This window comes from Apaloderma vittatum, unplaced genomic scaffold (assembly GCF_000703405.1).
Source record: "Apaloderma vittatum isolate BGI_N311 unplaced genomic scaffold, ASM70340v1 scaffold14351, whole genome shotgun sequence".
NCBI lineage: Eukaryota > Metazoa > Chordata > Aves > Trogoniformes > Trogonidae > Apaloderma > Apaloderma vittatum.
This window is the reverse complement of record NW_009697459.1, coordinates 1-18,683: the sequence shown is the minus strand read 5'-3', so window position 1 is coordinate 18,683 and position 18,683 is coordinate 1. Positions and strand designations below refer to the sequence as shown.

Sequence of the window (18,683 nt, the reverse complement as noted above, 5' to 3'; positions counted from 1 at the left end):
TTAAGATATTTTGAAAAAAAAGACAGTAATGGTTCCAGGAACTACTGTAACTTTCAGAAAAACACAAAGTATTGGAAAACTGACAGCACTGCAAGTTCTTTGAACCTGTGTATTTGTTCCAAATTTCAAGATAACCAAAATGTTATAGAAAATATCAAAATTATACTGCCTTACGAGCGCAAGTGTTAGATTCCAGTAACTATTACCGCATAGAACCTGATGACTGGCACAGCTACTGCAGCAGTGGATACAGTGGAGAGGTCATTTTATCTGACTGTCATGAAGTGGAAAGTAATCTGTCAGCCTGCCTGTGCCCACTGATCTTGTTGCACCAGCAAAACTACAGAAGATACTATAATGAAGTCTAAACTAAGATGACAATCTGACATAGCAGTGGGTGAAGCTTGAACAATGAATGGTTGGTTCCTACTTTATAGTCTGGAAAATTGATCGTGGAGAAGACCAAATTGGAATAGATTGTATTGCATTTACTTTGTAATTAAGGATCTTCTCACATCGTTAGCCCAATCCCATCAAAGTAATTGCAGTGAGGTCAAAGACCATCTCATTTTCAGGGGTTTGTCAATATGACAGCTACTTCTAATGCCATGAAAAACAGACATGTATTTGGAAAGCAGGAAGCACGGCTACATGCTGCAGGAGGAGGTCTCCCTTGGGGACTCCAGCCCCTGTGCTGGGGGATCATTCACTGCGGTTGGTGGGCCTGAGCCATGCCTTGGCTTTTTCTCATACTGTATTGTGATGCCCGAAATGGAAGCCCGGGCAAGTGAAGACACACAAGCCCTGCAGATGGCAGGCTCAGGTGCCTCCTGCCCAAGGTGTGGACTTTTGTGCTGACACCTGCCTTAGACAAGTATGGGAGAGCCAAGAATCTAAGAGTAAGGTCCAACCACCACCCTAACCAGGTAAGTAAACACCTCATCCATGTAATAGTGTGTGCAAAAGGATATCTCAAGCCCTGTCTCACCTGGACTGAGGCACCTCCCAGCAAAGAGACGGCAGGTATCAATGTCCTGGTGAAGGACTCTACCATCCCCAGACCCCTCAACCAGCAGGACAGGGCCTGGTTAACCATTCCCTCAGACCTCAGCACACACCCTAACCCTAAACTGCTTAAAGTGGTGTGGAAGCTGAATTGCAATGGCCTCCATGTGTGGGTCACTGAGTGACTCAGCTGCAGATGGCACAGCCCACCTGTAAATCATAGAATGTTAGAGGTTGGAAGGGACCTCTAGAGATCACCTAATCCAACCCCCTGGCCAGAGCAGGATCCCCTAGGGCAGCCACACAGGAATGCATCCAGGCGGGTTTTGAAAGTCACAAGAGAAGGAGACTCCACAACCTCTCCGGGCAGCCTGTGCCAGTGCTCTGTCACCCTCACAGCAAAGAAGTTTCTCCTCATGTTGAGGCGGAACTTTGTAAAATCTAGCTTATGCCCATTTTTCCTTGTCCTATTACTGGGCACCTTCCTCCTGAAAACACTGCCCACACTGCTGAGCTTCTTGCCTGTCTTGCCTCCCCATCAGCAGAGGAGCAAACCCATCTTGCCTCTTATGGAATCAGAGAAAACAAATGATTTTTTTTTAATATTTTTTTCCTGACGTGAATTTTCAGACAGTGTAATCACCGACTAGTGTATCTTATTAATTGCCAAAACAACTGTCTCTGAAAGCGCTCCTCGGAGTTTTGCCTTTAGCAAGGCATCAGAGGGCTGTTCCAGAGGCTCGGAGAGCAATTACACTGGTAAATTTGTATTAACTGCCCAGGCTATTATGTCGGGCACAATTTATGATCCTATTTGCAAGTGATTTATGCCTTAGGAACAGACCGTGGATCAGTAGCAACGAAGAGAGATAACTCCAGTGCTGTGCCATGCAAATGTGACCTTGACAGAAACCAACACAGTCTGCCTAAACGCAGATGTGGGCCCGAAGCCAAAAAGACACTCAGGTGCTTAAGCGAGGCTTGGTAGAAGTAAGGCACTTAAATCTAAACTGGTGTGTCTTAAATCCTCCTTCTTCAGCTGCTGCCTAGCCCTGAAAGCAACTCAAACCCAGGCGTTTCCACTCCAGCCGTCCTGGCCTGAACGCTGTCGCAGGGCACCGCAGCCACGATGGCACCGAGGAGGCCATCAGGCAGCCCACCTCCCACTCCACCACAGCCCCTGATGAAGCCTTCTCCTCTCTCTCTCCCTGCAAGCATCCTCCTCTCATGCAAGCTGCAGGTACATATGCCCCCACCCTTTGAAATGAGGCCAGTGAAGGAGGTGGCAGCTGGCTCTTCTGAAGCAGCCCAGAAGTTACGGTACTCGCCCAGCTCGTCTTGCCATGTGAGCACTGCTGTGTTGAAAGCAGCCCGCTTTGAAGGAAAATCTCAGTATTCACTGGGGTACAGAGAAAAAGGCTGGGAGGTGGGGATAGAAGCCTGTGTCCTGCCGTGCAGTGGAGGCAGGACCGCACATCCCCAGAACTCGACTTGTACTGGGGCTACTGCACAGACAGACCCAGCACCAGAAGGTACGTCTCCGAAGGGTGAAACCATACTCCGTGGTTTGAGCACGGTACTGGCAATGACAACACCGAGGTCACGGGTTCGATTCCCGCTCGGTCCCCATGTGTTGCCTGATCTAGTTGAGAGGCGTCCCTGCCCATGACAGGGAGGTTGGATTAGATGATCTCTAAGGTCCCTTCCAGCCTAGGCCATTCTGTGATTCTATGATTCTTTACAAAGACCTTCAACACCTGCTTTCAGGAGAGGATTACACGCTGGGAGCCCTGAAGAAAGGCAGATACCTTTCCTTTAGCAGTTCTGTGTTGGCCAGGATGGTGGCGCTTGCTCAGCGTCCTGGTGTTTGCAATTACCTCCACGAGTTTCCACATCTGCTGAATAACTGAAAGCAATGGATGCAACCACAGGGACCAGGCACCTAGGAACTGGATAGGCACCTATTCTACACCAGAAGTTCACTCCAAGGGAAAGGAAACAACACAAGCAACTCACAAAAGGGTTTCAGTTGGGTATTACTACTTCCGCCAGCTCTCCTGGGTTACTGGAGTCTCTATCATAGACTCTGCTACTCAAATTTAGTGAGATTTGTTTTACACTAGTTAGCACTATGTGTAACTTTTTCCTTTCTCTGATTAAAAAAAAATCATAACCACCATATTTTGTTTTCCTGTACACTCTTATTGTCCAGAGCATCTATTAGTTGCACAAACTCCTTTAAAGCCCCTCTCCAGTGTCACACTTTGCCTCCTCGCTGTCCTTCCACGTTGGCAGAAATCACCAAACAACTGTCTTGCTACAGAATTGTATCAAAACAACCAGCAAAAACTTATGCCTTCAATCCCTGATACAAGGCAATTGCAAAGTCTCATACTATTGAAACCAAACCACTAAATCCACAGCAGAAAGTTTAAAATGTCTTGAAGTTGAACTAGAACTAAGTGTTAAATACTGACAGGAGGATACAAGCACGGTCAGATATTCTCAAGCCACCGTACACAAAGGCAACTGAACGTGCCCTGGTGTTTCTCACTGTCACTGTGCTGCTCTCTCCTCCCCGTCTGCTAATAAAGTCAGTCACCATGATACACAGCAAGAACTTCACTCTGAACGACAAATGATGATGCGTGACCGGCAGAAGCGATCAGGGCGTGAAAAAATAACCATGAATGAAACAACTTACAGCTTAAATGACACTGAAATGGGAGCGCGGGAACAAGCCACTTTGCATATTTACATTTGTCTAGAAATAACTACGGACCCCCAGTTATTGTTCCACTCGAAATTAATTTTCTGCTTCTTAAACTGGAGCTTCCAGAAGGGAAGCTTTGGGGGGTTGGGCCTTTGTTTTTAGATCAGCTTGTTTTCCCAGTTAGGTTTTCACAGAGCAGAAAACTTGAGGTAGAGCGCCCAGCGCGAAGCCCACCATGCAGCCATGCGCAGCGCAAGAGCTCGGTCGTGTCAGACCGCCCGCACCGAGGATTCGCAGCATGCAGCCATGGGAGATGTCAAGCTCAAGGCAGGGTCGATGCACAAGGTTTCTAACCTCCTTCTCTTTTTCTGATCTTCTAGGTTCCTTCCTAGCCTTTCTCTTCTGGTTTCTCTTATCTTTTTCGTCCTTGATCTCCTTCACCGGGACTATTTCTGAGGCGTGTGCTGTACGGATACTCATTGACCATTCAGAGAAGGCACTGGGATCCCAGTAAGAGTTTTCAACATTGGCAGGGAGAAGAAAAGAGTTAGCTCCCACGGTGGCGTACTCTACAGAGCTTGACTCCACCGGATGAAATTCATAATAATCCCACTCCAGGCCACTGGAGGTCATTCTTCAACTAATTCTTACGGCTCTTACTGCGTTTTAAGAGTATCTGTAGAACACGAAGTGAGTGTTTTAATCTATCCATAACATTTAACAACTTTTAAGTTTAGTCCTGCACTTGCTCATTATCTAAACAGCGTCAACTCCAAAGTAAAATATGTTTCGGTTTCTCTTCTGCAGGTTTTTTTTTGGTGTTATCACAACCATGCCATAGACAAAAATCAATGAAGTCAGTTGCTTCTCAATTAAATACGATATCCCTCACTCTCACAAGCCATTCCATCTCTGAACCTAAATCTGTATTCCTGGAAAAAACAACAAAATGCACAGATATTAATCAAAGCTTGAAACTAAGATGCCTTCACTGCCAAATAAGCACACAATAAAAGTGACCAAAGGCATAATCAATAGATTGCAACTAAAAGAGAGTGTGAACATATTCTGTGGGGCATAAATAGAGCATAAAAATTAATTAAACAAGGAGAAACTGTACATAGAGAACCTTCTTTGAAGACCTATGTAAAAATAAAGCAGAAATATTTTAGTTAATACCTTTCACAAGCAAGAATCCTCACTCAGAGCCTTCTTCCTCCTCTGAGACAAATCCAAACACAGCCTCTGAGAGATTCAGCAACTCCTGAGGCTCTCCTCAACCCAACTACATTACTAGCATTAAATACAGAGCTAAAATCAAAATACATCTTAAAGAAACAGTATGTGTGAATCAAGCATGCATCTATGCTGGTCAGGATAGTTACCACATTTACAAGCAGTATCCAGTTGTCATGAGCAAAGCCCCCGAAAAGCGTGCAAGGCCAGTGAAATAGGTCTTCTATGAGCTGAATATTTCTACAGCACAAGACTTCATTAAACCAAAATGATGCTAAACACTGATTTACTGTTTTTCCATCACAGCTATGATATTTCCATATAAACAGCCCAGATTTTATTCCTAGAGGATTAAAAACAAACAACAACAAAAAAAACCACCCCACCCCAGACTTACTCAAAAAACAGTCTTCACAGAAACCCAATTTGACCAAATCAGTGGAAGCTCTTGACTTCTTAGAGCAGGGACTTGCTTTTCTCAGGAAAACTGACTGTACTTGTAAAGTACCTGTGAATTTGTCTTAAATACCTGATGAATAATTTTGATGAATCTGGGAGAAGCTGAAAAACACACTCTGAATAAACTGAATAAACTGATAGTCCCATTACATATGCAAATCTGCTCCATTTCACAAATGGGCAAAGGGAAAGAATAAAGAGTTCAAGAAGCAAAGTTTCTTCCCAGAAAACCAAGCAGTCTTCCCTTTCCAGCGGTGGCTGTACCAGTACCCCAGTCCTAAGCTCGTCAGACAGACTGGTCACGTCTCACAGGGAAGCAGCTGCTCATGCAGAGAGAGAAACCAGTTTTCTAATTTCTATAGCTATTTAAGACTCTCTAGATGCAAACAGATGCCTAAGAGGATTTACAAAATGCACCTAGACATTTGCAGCATCCTTGTAATAACCATACAGGTGCCTCTGCTAACCACTTTTGGTCCTCTAGGTCCTTTGAAGATTTTTCACCTCATTTATCAGAGGGGGAACACCAAAGTAACCCTTCCTCAAACTTGTTCCAGCGTGCTATCAGAAGTTAGCAAGGAATCTGCAGAAGTCATGGTTATTCAACTGCTGTTGATGTTTCAGCCTACACCTTTGTTCATCAGAGTGAGGTAACTCAAAACCATATTACTGATCACTCCAAAGTGCTTTAAAGCCTATTCTTACGGAAAATCAAGAAATTCCAATGCCTTACATATTTTACCCAAAGAAAACATGCAACCATTTGCTCAGTTCAGAGCTAGCCTCCTTCTGCTCACGCTTCACCCCAGGAAAACCTCACAGATGCCTCCATCCCCTACATCAAGCGTGGCTGCCAACAGGATGACTTCCGAGCGGTGAGCGGCTGCTCAATACTCTATACGCTGTGGCATGTGCCTACACAAAAATCACCTCCCACTTCAGGCAAAAATCACAACGAATTGTGTCCCCTACCTGACATCCTCCAGTGGGTTCCCACAGAGTACAATGAATTTTTACTTCATTTCTACATCAAGTGGCAGACGATGACTCTCACTGCTACCCGCATCCACCTGGCGTAACTAGAGCTGTTATAAAGCTCTACAGCTTGAGCAAGAAGATCAAGCTATTTGTTGAAAACCACCACATTTTACATCGTCTCCCATGCGGTTTTGCATCTCTAAATTAGAGGTTACATCACCAAATTAGAAAATGAAGAGACAGATTTTGTTTTGATTTAGACCTGCTTCAAAGAACTGAATGTCTACTGTTACTTGCAAATTACCTTTCCCCTTCCACCCCAAGCAAGAAGGATGTATCTACTTACGTCATCCTGAATATCCAGGTCACAACCTGCCTTCAACAAAACCTGGACGACGTGGAGATGACCCTTGTGGGCAGCAAGATGCAGGGGGGTCCGGCCATGCTATGGATGAGAACAAAATAATAACACTTGAAGATAAATTTTTATGCATGGTAGTCGACCAGAATTTTATCTGCTTCTCCTCATTCTTCTGTTCATACCTTGCTCTCTGAAACCTGCAACAGCAGCAACGGACATAGACTAGCATATCAAAAGCTCTTAGTTTTGTGTATGCTGAAAACTCCTCCTTTTGCAACATTTCCGTTTATCCCAGTGATAATCTACAAAAGGGATATTATATTCATGTAAGGACACCTTACAAATTCGGATCTGGGTTTGTGTCCATGCTTAAAGAGGACTCATGACCCTTCTGATACTGTCCCTGTGGAGCACAACATTGTCAGTCGCTCTCAACGTTATCAAGTTGCAAGAGCAGGCTAACTCACACATTGTAATGGGTACCATAATTGCAATAGAAATAAGAATTACTCGACTGTTGTGTATGATGGACATTCTACTTAAAAGGAATTGAAGACTCATAGTCACTCCAAGTGGCTTCATGTGTACAACGATCAACTTCAATTTGCCAAAGATCTGTGAGGTTTTTTTGGATAATACCTATTTTTAAACATTATGAAGCTCTAACTCACATTACAGTACAAGTATAAAATAAAACATGAGAAATTCAATCTACAGTGTGATCAAGGACAGTTTCCTAGTAAACAGAAGGATAGAAAAGTTTTAATTAGTGAGATGGATATGTGATGTATAGTTTTAGGAGAAAAAAACCTCAAATATCAAAATCTGACAGTAACATCAATTCAAAAAAACCAATAAGCAGGTTCCAAAAACCTAAGCGAAATAAGAGGAAAACAATAGTTACTTGTAGCTCAGCTCTCTTGACCACCATTTGACAGAATGTAATATGAAACATTTTACGAAAAGAGGAATAGACTGCTTCTCCTAAAACAAGCATAAGAATCAGTGTAAAAAGAGGCTCAGAGAGGGAAGAGACTGCCTGAAGCAGTCTGGACAACAGAGGAGAGCTACAAGTGATTCCCTGAAGATTAACCTGTACAACCTGAAAAAATCCCTCATAAGAGAGAACCAAGAATTAACTCTTGCTCTAGGAAGTAGCTGTGTATAAATATACACACATATACATATATATATAAAATCTCAAAGCATCAATGTGAAAAGCAAGTTAAACACTTTAAAAACTATTAAACAGCAGCACTATACAAGTGCAAATTTTATTTCAATGTAATTAAGAAAAAAGGATTCCAGATATTGCTAAAATCACAGAGCATCTTCACAAATAAGCCCTTTTTCTCCACTAGGCATTTTATGAGCTAAAGAAGAGTTACATTACTCTTCACCTGTATCTATTATCATAGAATCACTGAACAGCCTAGGTTGGAAGGGACCTTAGAGATCATCTAGTCCAACCTCCCTGTCATGGGCAGGGACGCCTCTCAACTAGATCAGGCTACTCAAGGCCTCATCCAACCTGGTCTTGGAAAACTCAAGCGAGGGGGCATCCACAACTTCTCTGGACAATTTATTCCAGAGTCTTGTCACACTCGTACTGAAGAATTTCTTCCTAAGATCCAATCTAAATCTGTTTTCCTTTTAACTTAAATCCATTTCCCCTTGTCCTATCAGTGGACACTCTTGTAAAAAGTCCCTCCCCAGCCTTCCTGTAGGTTCCCTTCAGGTATTGGAAGGCAGCTATTAGGTCCCCTCGAAGTCTTCTCTTTTCAAGTTCCCTTAGCTATGCTTATAGCAGAGGCGCTCCAGACCCTGGATCATCTAGATTGACAAATCATTTCCAGCTATGAACAATATGTTTGGATTATGAATTTGTGATCCAGCACATTCAGGTTTATGGGTTCTGACTTTCTACATTATTCAATGGCAATAAGCAAATCACCTAATCCAGGCGTCTCACTTCCCGGCAGGTTACTAATATGCCGTGAAAACAATTTATTGCAATCTGTGCATGGAGCAGAAAAAAATCCCAAACAAACCCAAACTGAAGCCAGCTCATGTACTTTAAAAGGAAACAGTGCCAACTACATGAGTATATCCCAGCAGGGAAACCTTCTGATAAGATAACCATCTCTAACCACTGAAAAAATGCTGAGGGGCAGCCAAAGGTACCGTGTTAAAAGTAAACTACAGAAGTAGAGTGTGAGTTTATTTCAATATGAGGGACATGTTTTTCTCACTCAGCACATGTTCCCAGGCAATCGCCGGACAGAGCGCGCCCAGTGGCCGAGCACACGTGCAAGAAAAGGCTGCAAAACCACAGATGATCCAGATGACACAACCTTCACCTTCCCATTCCATGCCTTAAGGGACATTAAAATAAAGCTGCCCAAGGGGATAGACTTATCTGGAGGAGACTGCCCTTGCCCTAGGGAGCACAAAGTTCTCCTGTCACTGGGACCAACCCATCCCCTGTTCTGAATACCTGGGCAGCCTCCTGGTTCTCAGGACCACTCACAGGAGATGGGTGCTGGAGGGGAAGGCACTTGCTGGAAGAGGCCACCGTGAGCCAGAGAGAGCTCTGCAAGCAAGGGTTGACTGGCTGCTCCTCTCACTCAGCAGAGATTCACATTTACTGTTCTTTGCCCCTATTGTCATCCCTAAGTGTTCAAAAACTTCAGCCAGCTACTCAGAACTTATGTTTTTGTGTAACATTTAATAAAAAAAAATAAATTAAAAGTTATTGAAATTACTCTGAGATTATTTTTATTGCAAAGGGCTTGTGTGTTTTGAGATTCTCTATCCAAAAAGCACGTTTAGAAGCATCCCACATATTGGAGATCCCTAGAGAGAGACCTTCAGAGACCAGAGCTAATGCATACATGCAGTCCTTGAGCATTTCCCACTACAGAGGGACACTGTAAATGAAAACTATGACCCTATTGAGGATGAGAGAGTGGGAAGGAGGATCAATTCCAGCACATTACACTGATTAGAGGCTCAGGGTTTTGGAACAGCACTGATCATCTCAAGATTAATCATAACCCTGCAAGAACTGGCAATGCCAGATTTCCTTTTTCTTCCCAGTAACATCAAAATGAGAGCAGAGATGGTCTGGTCAGCGTTCCAGTGCAGGCAATGCAGACACTGGAAAAACACTCCCACTCACCTCCCCTCACCTACATACAGACACAGGTATGTATGTGCATACGTACGCACACACCGACCTACAAACTGCAGGGGTCAGACAACGTGATTTGAGTGCCCCTCATGCTGTGATGACCAACCTGGAGCACAAGCTTTGGAGATAAATGTTCCGTGAGTATGTGCCACAGCGGGGAGCCCCAGCAGCAACAGCCAGAGCTGCTCTTGTCTTATAGAATCATAGAACAATTCTGGTTAGAAAAGACCCTTGGGATCACCGAGTCCAACCATTAACCCTACACTACAAGGTCACCCCTAAACCATATCACCCAACACCACATCTAAGCGACACTTAAACACATCCAGAGATGGCGACTCAACCACCTCCCCAGGCAGTCTATTCCAGTTTCTGACCATTCTTTCCGTGAAGAATTTCTTCCTAATGTCCAGCCTAAACTTTCCCTGTTGCAGCTTGAGAGTCTGTAGCATCTTAGTGTCTGTAAATCAAACCAACAGGCTACGAAGGTTTTCTCTCACAGCAACACATCCTACACAAAATATCCAGGGGGAAGAGACATGAAGGCAGATCATTAAATTCTCCTCTGCGTGTCTCCTCCACAAAGACACGTGGTGAGACACTGGCACAGGTTGCCCAGAGAGGTGGTGGCTGCCCCATCCCTGGAGACATTCAAGGTCAGGCTTGATGGGGCTCTGAGCAATCCAACCCAGTTAAACATGTCCTTGCTCACTGCAGGGGGGTTGGACTGGATGAACTTTAAAGGTCCTTTCCAGCCCAACACTTTCTATGATTCTACAATTTCACACTCACCAGGGCAGCACCAAAGAGGGGATTCACCTGAATACACACGTGGGTCTTAGTGGGGAAAGAAACATATACAAACAAGAATGTCTCCTAGAGGCTCACTGCAAGGAGACAACACCAAATCCAGAGACAGTTTAACATGCAGAGTATCGACTTGAAAACTTGTAAGCATTTCCAAATATGAACCGGAATGGTTTGAGGGTTATTACAGAAATACAGATGAGAGACTGCTACAACTTGGGACTAATGAGCCTATAAAGCAGTCACTCATACAAAAAAATGGGCAATTTGAACTTCTATTCAAATGTAAATAATGGCTTCAGCAGGTGACAAATCATACAAATCCTCCCATGTCACAGGCTTATTGACAAAACAAATGGGACCAGTTGCACTAAGGCTGCAGCTTCCCACAACCACGACACGCTGCGCTTGCTCCGGGGCATTACCAGGTCACAGCTGAGCACAGTGAACAGCCACATGAATTTCAGCAGCAAAATGCAAGGGTTGGGTTTTTGTTTGTATTTCTTCTGCATTCTGACTTCCTGACATTGACAGGCAGCTGTCAGTGCACGCCCTCTAAAAGCTGGATTTTCTTGCAGCAGCTGCTAATATATGCAGTCTGCAACGAGATCCATATGGGGAGGCTTTAGTACCACAAGCAACATGATTGTTCCTTGCATCTATGCATTTGTAGATACTTTTATGCAAATACACTCAGTTGTCCATCTCGCCCTGCTCTTGTGCTGCACAAGGATGGCTATTTATTCATCCATTCTGCACTTACACAAAAAACATGCCTATCCATGTTTTATTAGAAAGCCTGAAAACAAAAACCAAGTGTTGTCACGTTGTCCATGTTGTTAGACTGTTCTCCATGAATAACCTGCTCACTCCAGTCAGCAGAAAGTTTCTCACTGACCTCAATAGGCATTCAGCAAGTCCCTAAAAGTTTGCTAGTTCTCTCGCTTTTTTAAATGGATACTTAAAAGAGACATAACTAGTTTTACAAACTGAAGGAACACAAAAAAGTGAAAGTACCAAAAGGTATTTCTTTTTTTGTTTCCATCTTAACTTGAAAAGGAAGAAAAAAATTTTTTTAAAGAACTCAACAAGCTGTGAAGTTGAAATCCCAGTGGCAAGACTACAAGTACCCTGGTATTACATAAGCCCTGCCATATGGCAGCTTTGTAACACAACTGATTCAAAAATTAAATCAAACAAAGAGACAGAATTACTGAATCAAAACAAAACCACTGCTTTTTGCATCTCTGTGTTCGGGTTTTTTTTCCATATAATCATCCCCCCCCCTGCAGAATTCAGTTTTATAGCTACGATCTTAATGCTACGCTCTGCAGAAAAGCTATATTCTGCTTCTCTTTGAAAAAAACACTCATAAAACCCATGGCGCTACACAAATTACACTAAAACTGCCTGCACTACCTTTACAACTTCCTCTGGCAATGTTTTTCACATTTAACAGAGAAGAGACACACTCCTCTGTGCATGGTTGCTAATACATAGCTTTTTCTGGCCCTGGTAATTCTGGCTCTCAATTGCTACACTCTGTGTCACAACACCCCAGCAAAACCCAACACCCAGGAACACTTTGGGTGAGCTGTAGTGCAGAGGTTCAGACCTGGAAACTTCAGCTCAAGGCATGGAGCAAGCCCAGGTTAGAGGCTGCTGTTTCCCCATCAGTGCCTTGTTTCAGCCAGGCATCCTTGGGATACACCAAAACTTGATGTCCAAAAGGCAAAATCCCACTTCTCTCCATCTTCCAGGCACCGGTTTGGCAGACAAGGCCGAGAGAAGAGCCGACCTGATCCTAAATGTCAGTACCATCAGCTCCTCCTGTGCCACTCCTAGCAGTCCACACAGCCCTCTCCGTAATCTGTCTCAACCCAAAAAAATCAAAAGAAAAATAATCTAGGAAAACAACACCCTGGGATGACAGCAAGGCAGAGCAGCTCAGCAAAAGTCCCAGCGCTTTCATGTCGAAGATGCAGCTGTAAATAACTTTACTGAGAGAAAGCTCTACTGCAAAAGGATTGAAAGAAGGGACTAGCTTATTTCTTGGACGAAAAGTCTGAATTATACCAGGCTCATTTCTTAATTTTCCAGCTTTTGCAGTGTATTCGCCAAAATTCTTTATAGAGGTACCTGCTTGTTGGATCAGCCAAGTTGCATGATTAGTTTTTCAGGTATTTTTTGCTTTTTTTTCATGAAGAAAGCAGCTATAAATTTCACACCTGTGAAGAACATCAGACAGGAAGGCATAAAAAAATGGAAATTATCTCTTTGTCCTACAACACAGAGCTGCAACAGAGCACCCTGGTGCCGTCTGAGAAGAGCAGAACCCTCTGCTGAGCACCAGACTGTCTCTCAGCCATGGCCATGGCTGGTGGCAGAGATCCTGGCACCAGGACGAGCACTTGATGCCTGTGCAACGTGAGTGCCACCAGCCTCCTCCCACCCTGAGTTCCCTGATGTCAGATTGTCAACAGTGGTGTGACCTAGTGGCCATCAGCTCTTCTTTTACATATTTTAAAAGGCTCCAGATCTGGAAGGAGCCCCAGTATTCCTCGTTGGAGTCATGGGAGGTGCACACTTCCATACTGACTTCACCTGCACAAAATGCCTTGCTAGTAATGCTGAAACAAGTGCATCCTCGACAAAATGCTGAAGGGAGCACCTGGACACACAGATTCTCCATTGTATTTTGTTCTTTCATATCTTTCTTCTGAAGTCACCTACTCAGAGGTGACAAAAATTAAATATTATTTTTTGCAGCTGAATTGCTATTGACTGAAGCAGCAATTAACCACATCATAGGACCTTCCATATATACAATAAAAGTAGAAAGGGATGAGCTTGCCAGCTATCATAAATTTAATAGTACTTGGTTGGTTACAGAAAATACGCTTCATTTTTCTTAAGCTATGCTCAATTAATCCTGTTTGAATAAAGAACTCTCTAACATTTAGCTCTAGGTCCTGGTTACTTCAAGCTGTGGCTCTGCATGGTGTTTTCCACAAGAACGGGTCTGCGCTTACGGATGCATATGAGAAATACGATTAAAACCTAAAAAATTATGTGGGAATATTCTCTCCCTCCAAAGAGCTGTGTCTCTGCCTGTCTTCTTCCAATAAAACTGACAGATTTCAGGAATTTTGTCTGATAAGTATACCCATCTCCTTTCTTTCAATTTTGAAGCAAATCACTAGAATTTAAAATTAATTTGACAGAACAAACTGAAAACTATGAGTAAAAGCCGGACACATACAGATAAAATAGAAGTAAGGCATGGACATTTATGTTTCATTTTGCAATGAGTTTTATCTTGGGGGAGAGGGTTTTGATTTATCTGAAAGTTTGATCAATAGTTCTCTTTTACAACAAGCACGCCATCCGATTTCCATCATAAAATTAACAACCCCATCCTGAAAGTAATTCTTATTTTGCACCTGTTCTGTGTATGGAGAGACTGCACAAGAACCTGGCTGTCTGATGGCTAAAAAAATCCCTTCAACTTTGCAGTTTAAATATACCTGAGGTGAATTTAGACATGCTTGCTCCTGTGACAACCCTGTCCTTGACTTCAAACAACTCTTTCTCCCTCCACCCTTTGTGTGTCACCAGATTAGGAAGTCAAACTCTTCCAGGCTATGTTTATATAGCCTTTCTTAGGTAAATATGTACACGCTCTCCCTGTGCAGCTCGCTGGCTGGGTGAGAGCCAGATGCAATCTGGATGCCGCATGGCTCGGGACAGGACATTACTGAGCCTGAACTGATGGGCTTTGACGAGGGCAGCAGCATGGTCTCACGCTTCTCGGTTCACATTGAGCTCACCTCTATCTGGCTCACAGCATGGAAGGGATAAATGTGTGTACGTCTCCTGAAATACCCCACGCACGTAACCTCTGTCGCTCCTCAGAGCTTCTCCATTCCTCTGTGCCCTCCTCCGCAGCTTTGCTGATCTGACTTCATCTCTCCTGACCAGGGTTTGTCACCAGGCCAAGAACCTCATCATCTAGAATGATGAGAGAGACAGTTTTTGCCATCCCTGCTTCCATGGGTGATGACCCACAACCTCTAGGAGAGAACAGCTAGAATTTTGTAGTGCCAGGTCAACTACAGGGGTGGCCTCAGAGCTCACCAGCGAGCACGGCTTTTCAACAGGAACAGCAGCGCTCTGCACCTGGGCGCAGTTTTGCCACCAAATGAGCTTTGCTTTGATTTTCCACACAAGGGCTGCACAACAAAGCAAGGGCAGGAAGCAGGAAGCCACCTGTGTCACATAGGAGAGAAAAATTTGCCAGCTCTAGCAAATCTGCATTTTATTGAATCAACCTGATTTTGTGTTTGAAAGTCAGATCTACGCAATCTGCTTCTTACTGTAATTAAGTAATTGCATAATAAACAACCTTAACAAGGATAAAGCATCAACTTTGCATTAGAATTGTGGACTGTGGCAACTAGGTCCATGAAACAGTTAAATCAGTGGCATGATTATTCTGCGACCATTACAAAGGACACCACGTAATACGTTCAAACAGTGTGGAAGCTGGATTTGAAATTACATCAATGTACAAATTTATACAAAGCATAGCATCCTTTCAATCTTTTCTGTATTTTCAGGTAGGTCCCTCATCAGTCTCAAAGCTTATGATCTTCAAAAAAAGCCACAAAACCCCAATCTACCATTTAGACATCTCTAAATTGGTATTTCCTGGTCAAGTACTGACTACCTTTAAGAGCTGTTCATCAGCTACAGAGCTGCTTGGACAACAGAGCCAAACAGGTATCACATCTGCACAAATAAAACTTAGAAATATGAGTTTTCCTTGGATCACTCCATTTTTAAAAACAGATACTATCTACAACTCAAACACTGCAAAGGGATGGAAAACAACTGTCACTGACAGATAAAAAGAGAAAAAGACACATTACTTATCAAACATACTCACATTTGTTTTCTATCTGTAAATATTAGCTCCCATACATACATAATGTTCAAAATCAATATGGAAATACAAATAAAACTAGCTACAATAGAGAAGAACATCTCATCAAAACAGGACGTCCCAAATTTCATGTTACAACTCTAAAAATCTAACTTACCTAATTCTTTTTTAGGGGTTTCTGCTGATCAAAATTCTGCAACAGCCAATCCTATCTCATCTTTTACATACTATCTCATGTTTTCTATGCTGATGTTATTTATAACATGATGAGAGTTAGGAATAGGTGAATATCACTTCAAACTCTCTTAATATTTAAGCAGAAATCCTTCGATGCTAACCTCATCTCAAAGGTATGAGGAACAGAGTTTGCAAATCCCGAGCCTGGAACTGACTGGGGACTGCACAACACGAATCAATGAAGACGTCGGGTACAAGCAAGGCTGCTGTTCCAAGAGACTTAAGCAGCAAGAAACGCTTTCTGCGTCCCTTTACCCTCCTGCAACAGGTGGCTTTCCTCCATCCCCTCTCCCAGGGGGACAGGCGCTCTGAACCACCCTCCCTTGACAGCAATGAATCGCTCCATTCATCAGCTTGCACAGCGTTCAAAAGTCAATGCATGCTTTGAAAAATGTCGCTGCCCCTCTGTCGACACATCGCGCTTCTACAGACTCAGCGGCCACCGCAGCTGCGACTGCTGGGACGTGTATAAATACAACACATGCATTACATTGTAAATTCACAGGAGCTACTGAATACAGAAATTTAAGGAAATCTAAACACTAACCTCAGGCACATTCAGACTGGGAAAGCTATGAGGGCATTTTCACGGACAATGGTCTAGGAGTTACATTAGTTCCCAGGGATTTCGCAAAGCGTTTTTCTCTTGTTACCTTGGTAACCGCTACCTTGGCACCCTTGTTGATAAGCTGCACCACATTCTCCACTTGGCCTTTGTAGGCAGCTACGAGCAGGCGTTCTGAAAGCACGGCGACCACATCCTGCTGGCTCATGAATTAGGAGAGAAAGGTTTTTTCAGGTTTCTTCGGTCCAAAAAACAAAACCTTGGGATCAGTTCAAGCAGCGCGCAGGCAGGCGAGGAAGGACTCCAGCTCCCCGGACGGTGACGTTATCGCTATGCCATCCTCTGGACCTGTGGATCAGAAAATAACACTGCCGTCAGCAAGGTTTTTGGAGACGGAAGCACTGCAGCAGCTCCTCCCCAAGCGTTCGTCTTTGCATCAATTTGGGAGGGGGTCACAAAAACCCCTCAGAGTCTCCTGAAGACACTGCACTTCTGCAGCAGGGCAGAGAGGTGCAGACAGCACCACATTTTCAATGTTCTCTCCTTCCCCTAGTTTGGGATAAAAATCCTTAAACTCTCAGAACGAGCCTAACTCTCTTTTGGCCTAATCTGTATTTGTGTGGGCCCCTTTTATTCTCTCCTTCCCCTCAGGCTTCTGAGACTTTAATTAGCGAACGACAGGTTAACTGCCTCCACTGCTAATAGCTCAGCCTGTGTTGGCCAAAGGAACGAGAACAGGTTATAGTTACTGGCTGCTGATACAAATACACAAACCTCCGGAAAGACTGAGCACAGTCAGCAATTCAAGGCAGCTGACCATTCCCTCATGAGTACAAAATGCTTCCCAGCCTCTCCCAAAACCATCCCAAGGGCATATTTGGAAGGGATCACAACCTGCAACTGGGAAACACTCACTTCGCTGTCAGCGAGAAATGATGTTACTCCAAAGGTGCTGACAACACGCCCCACTGACCCCAGAAACAATTCAGATTTAGCACTCGTCATGCAAACTTGTGAGCAGGTTCTGCTTCCCAGGCTCCACTGACCTGACCAACAAGCCAAGGGAGCTGAAAAAGGATTTCTGACACAGTATCAAAAAATATATCTGCAAATCACTTTTGTGTTGTAGGATTCAGAACCTGCCCAGCTTGGGAGTATTTCAGCTTTACTTGTGCTTTTCACACTTTGGTATTTAATTGTTTCAGTACAGGAAAAACACCTTTGACATAGCCCACATGCATGCACATGATGTATCTTTCTCTCTCTTGTGAAATATCACTGCACTGCTCCTTATCAGCTACCAGTATTAGAGGTTTTGCATAATCTAAGGGCAATTGGTACCTGGACTAGATGATCTTGTAGATTGATAGTGGAATACAATGTCTTTCACCCTTACATTATATCCCTTTGAATCCATATGAAAACAGCAATCACTAAAAGCTTAAAGGCTTTGCTGCCCCCCCCCCCCAACTGATTTGTTTGTCTCAGTTTAGAAGATAGTACAAAACCATCCCCATGACAATCCCACTACTCAGGGTACTGACATTTTTGCTAACAGCTTCATCAGGGAGATCATCACCAGAACAACAGAAGAGATTTAATTTCCATCCTCACACCAGAAAGACATTCACAGTAACATGGAGGAAATGCATGGGTGGCTGTGGCACATGAACTCCCCATCTTCTAAACACTGGGGGCAACACCTTTTAATGAACAGCACTCCAGTGGTACAGGACCACATCCACCATATACTTCCATAACAAAAAGATTATGTGGCCCTGTTCAACTGAATGGTTAACAGGGTATTGTGAGCCTCTGTGTCACCAAAGTGGTGTCCAAAGTCCCTGGACTGTGCAGAATCACTGACGTACCTTAAACATTTTTGATCACATGTATTAAAACTATGTCAGTTAATCTGTAGTAGTAGATGGTACTAGCAGAACTTAACTGGCACTCCTAAAGTCACAGAATCATCACAGGGCCTAGGTTGGAAGGAACCTTAGAGATCATCTAATCCAACCTCCCTGACATGGGCAGGGACGCCTCTCAACTAGATCAGGCTACTCAAGGCCTCATCCAACCTGGCCTTGAACACCTCCAGGGAGGGCGGCAGCCACAACATCTCTGGGCAATTTATCCCAGAGCCTTGCCAACCTCGTACTGAAGAATTTTTTCCTAACATCC

At 43.7% G+C, this 18,683-nt stretch overlaps 1 protein-coding gene across 5 annotated transcripts in view; it reads right to left on the bottom strand.

Annotated features, from left to right (window-relative positions):
- Nucleotides 1–16,707, bottom strand: part of ANKRD6 (ankyrin repeat domain 6) — a 35,486-nt gene extending 18,779 nt beyond the window's left edge. For all 5 annotated transcript variants that reach the window (XM_009877643.1, XM_009877644.1, XM_009877645.1 and 2 more), the window contains exons 1-2: nucleotides 16,588–16,707; nucleotides 6,738–6,836 (exon numbers count right to left, since the gene is read on the bottom strand). In XM_009877643.1, the coding sequence (XP_009875945.1) occupies nucleotides 6,738–6,836; nucleotides 16,588–16,707 (219 nt within the window). The remainder of the gene's footprint in view (nucleotides 1–6,737; nucleotides 6,837–16,587) is intronic.
- Between the last annotated feature and the right edge of the window lie 1,976 nt (nucleotides 16,708–18,683).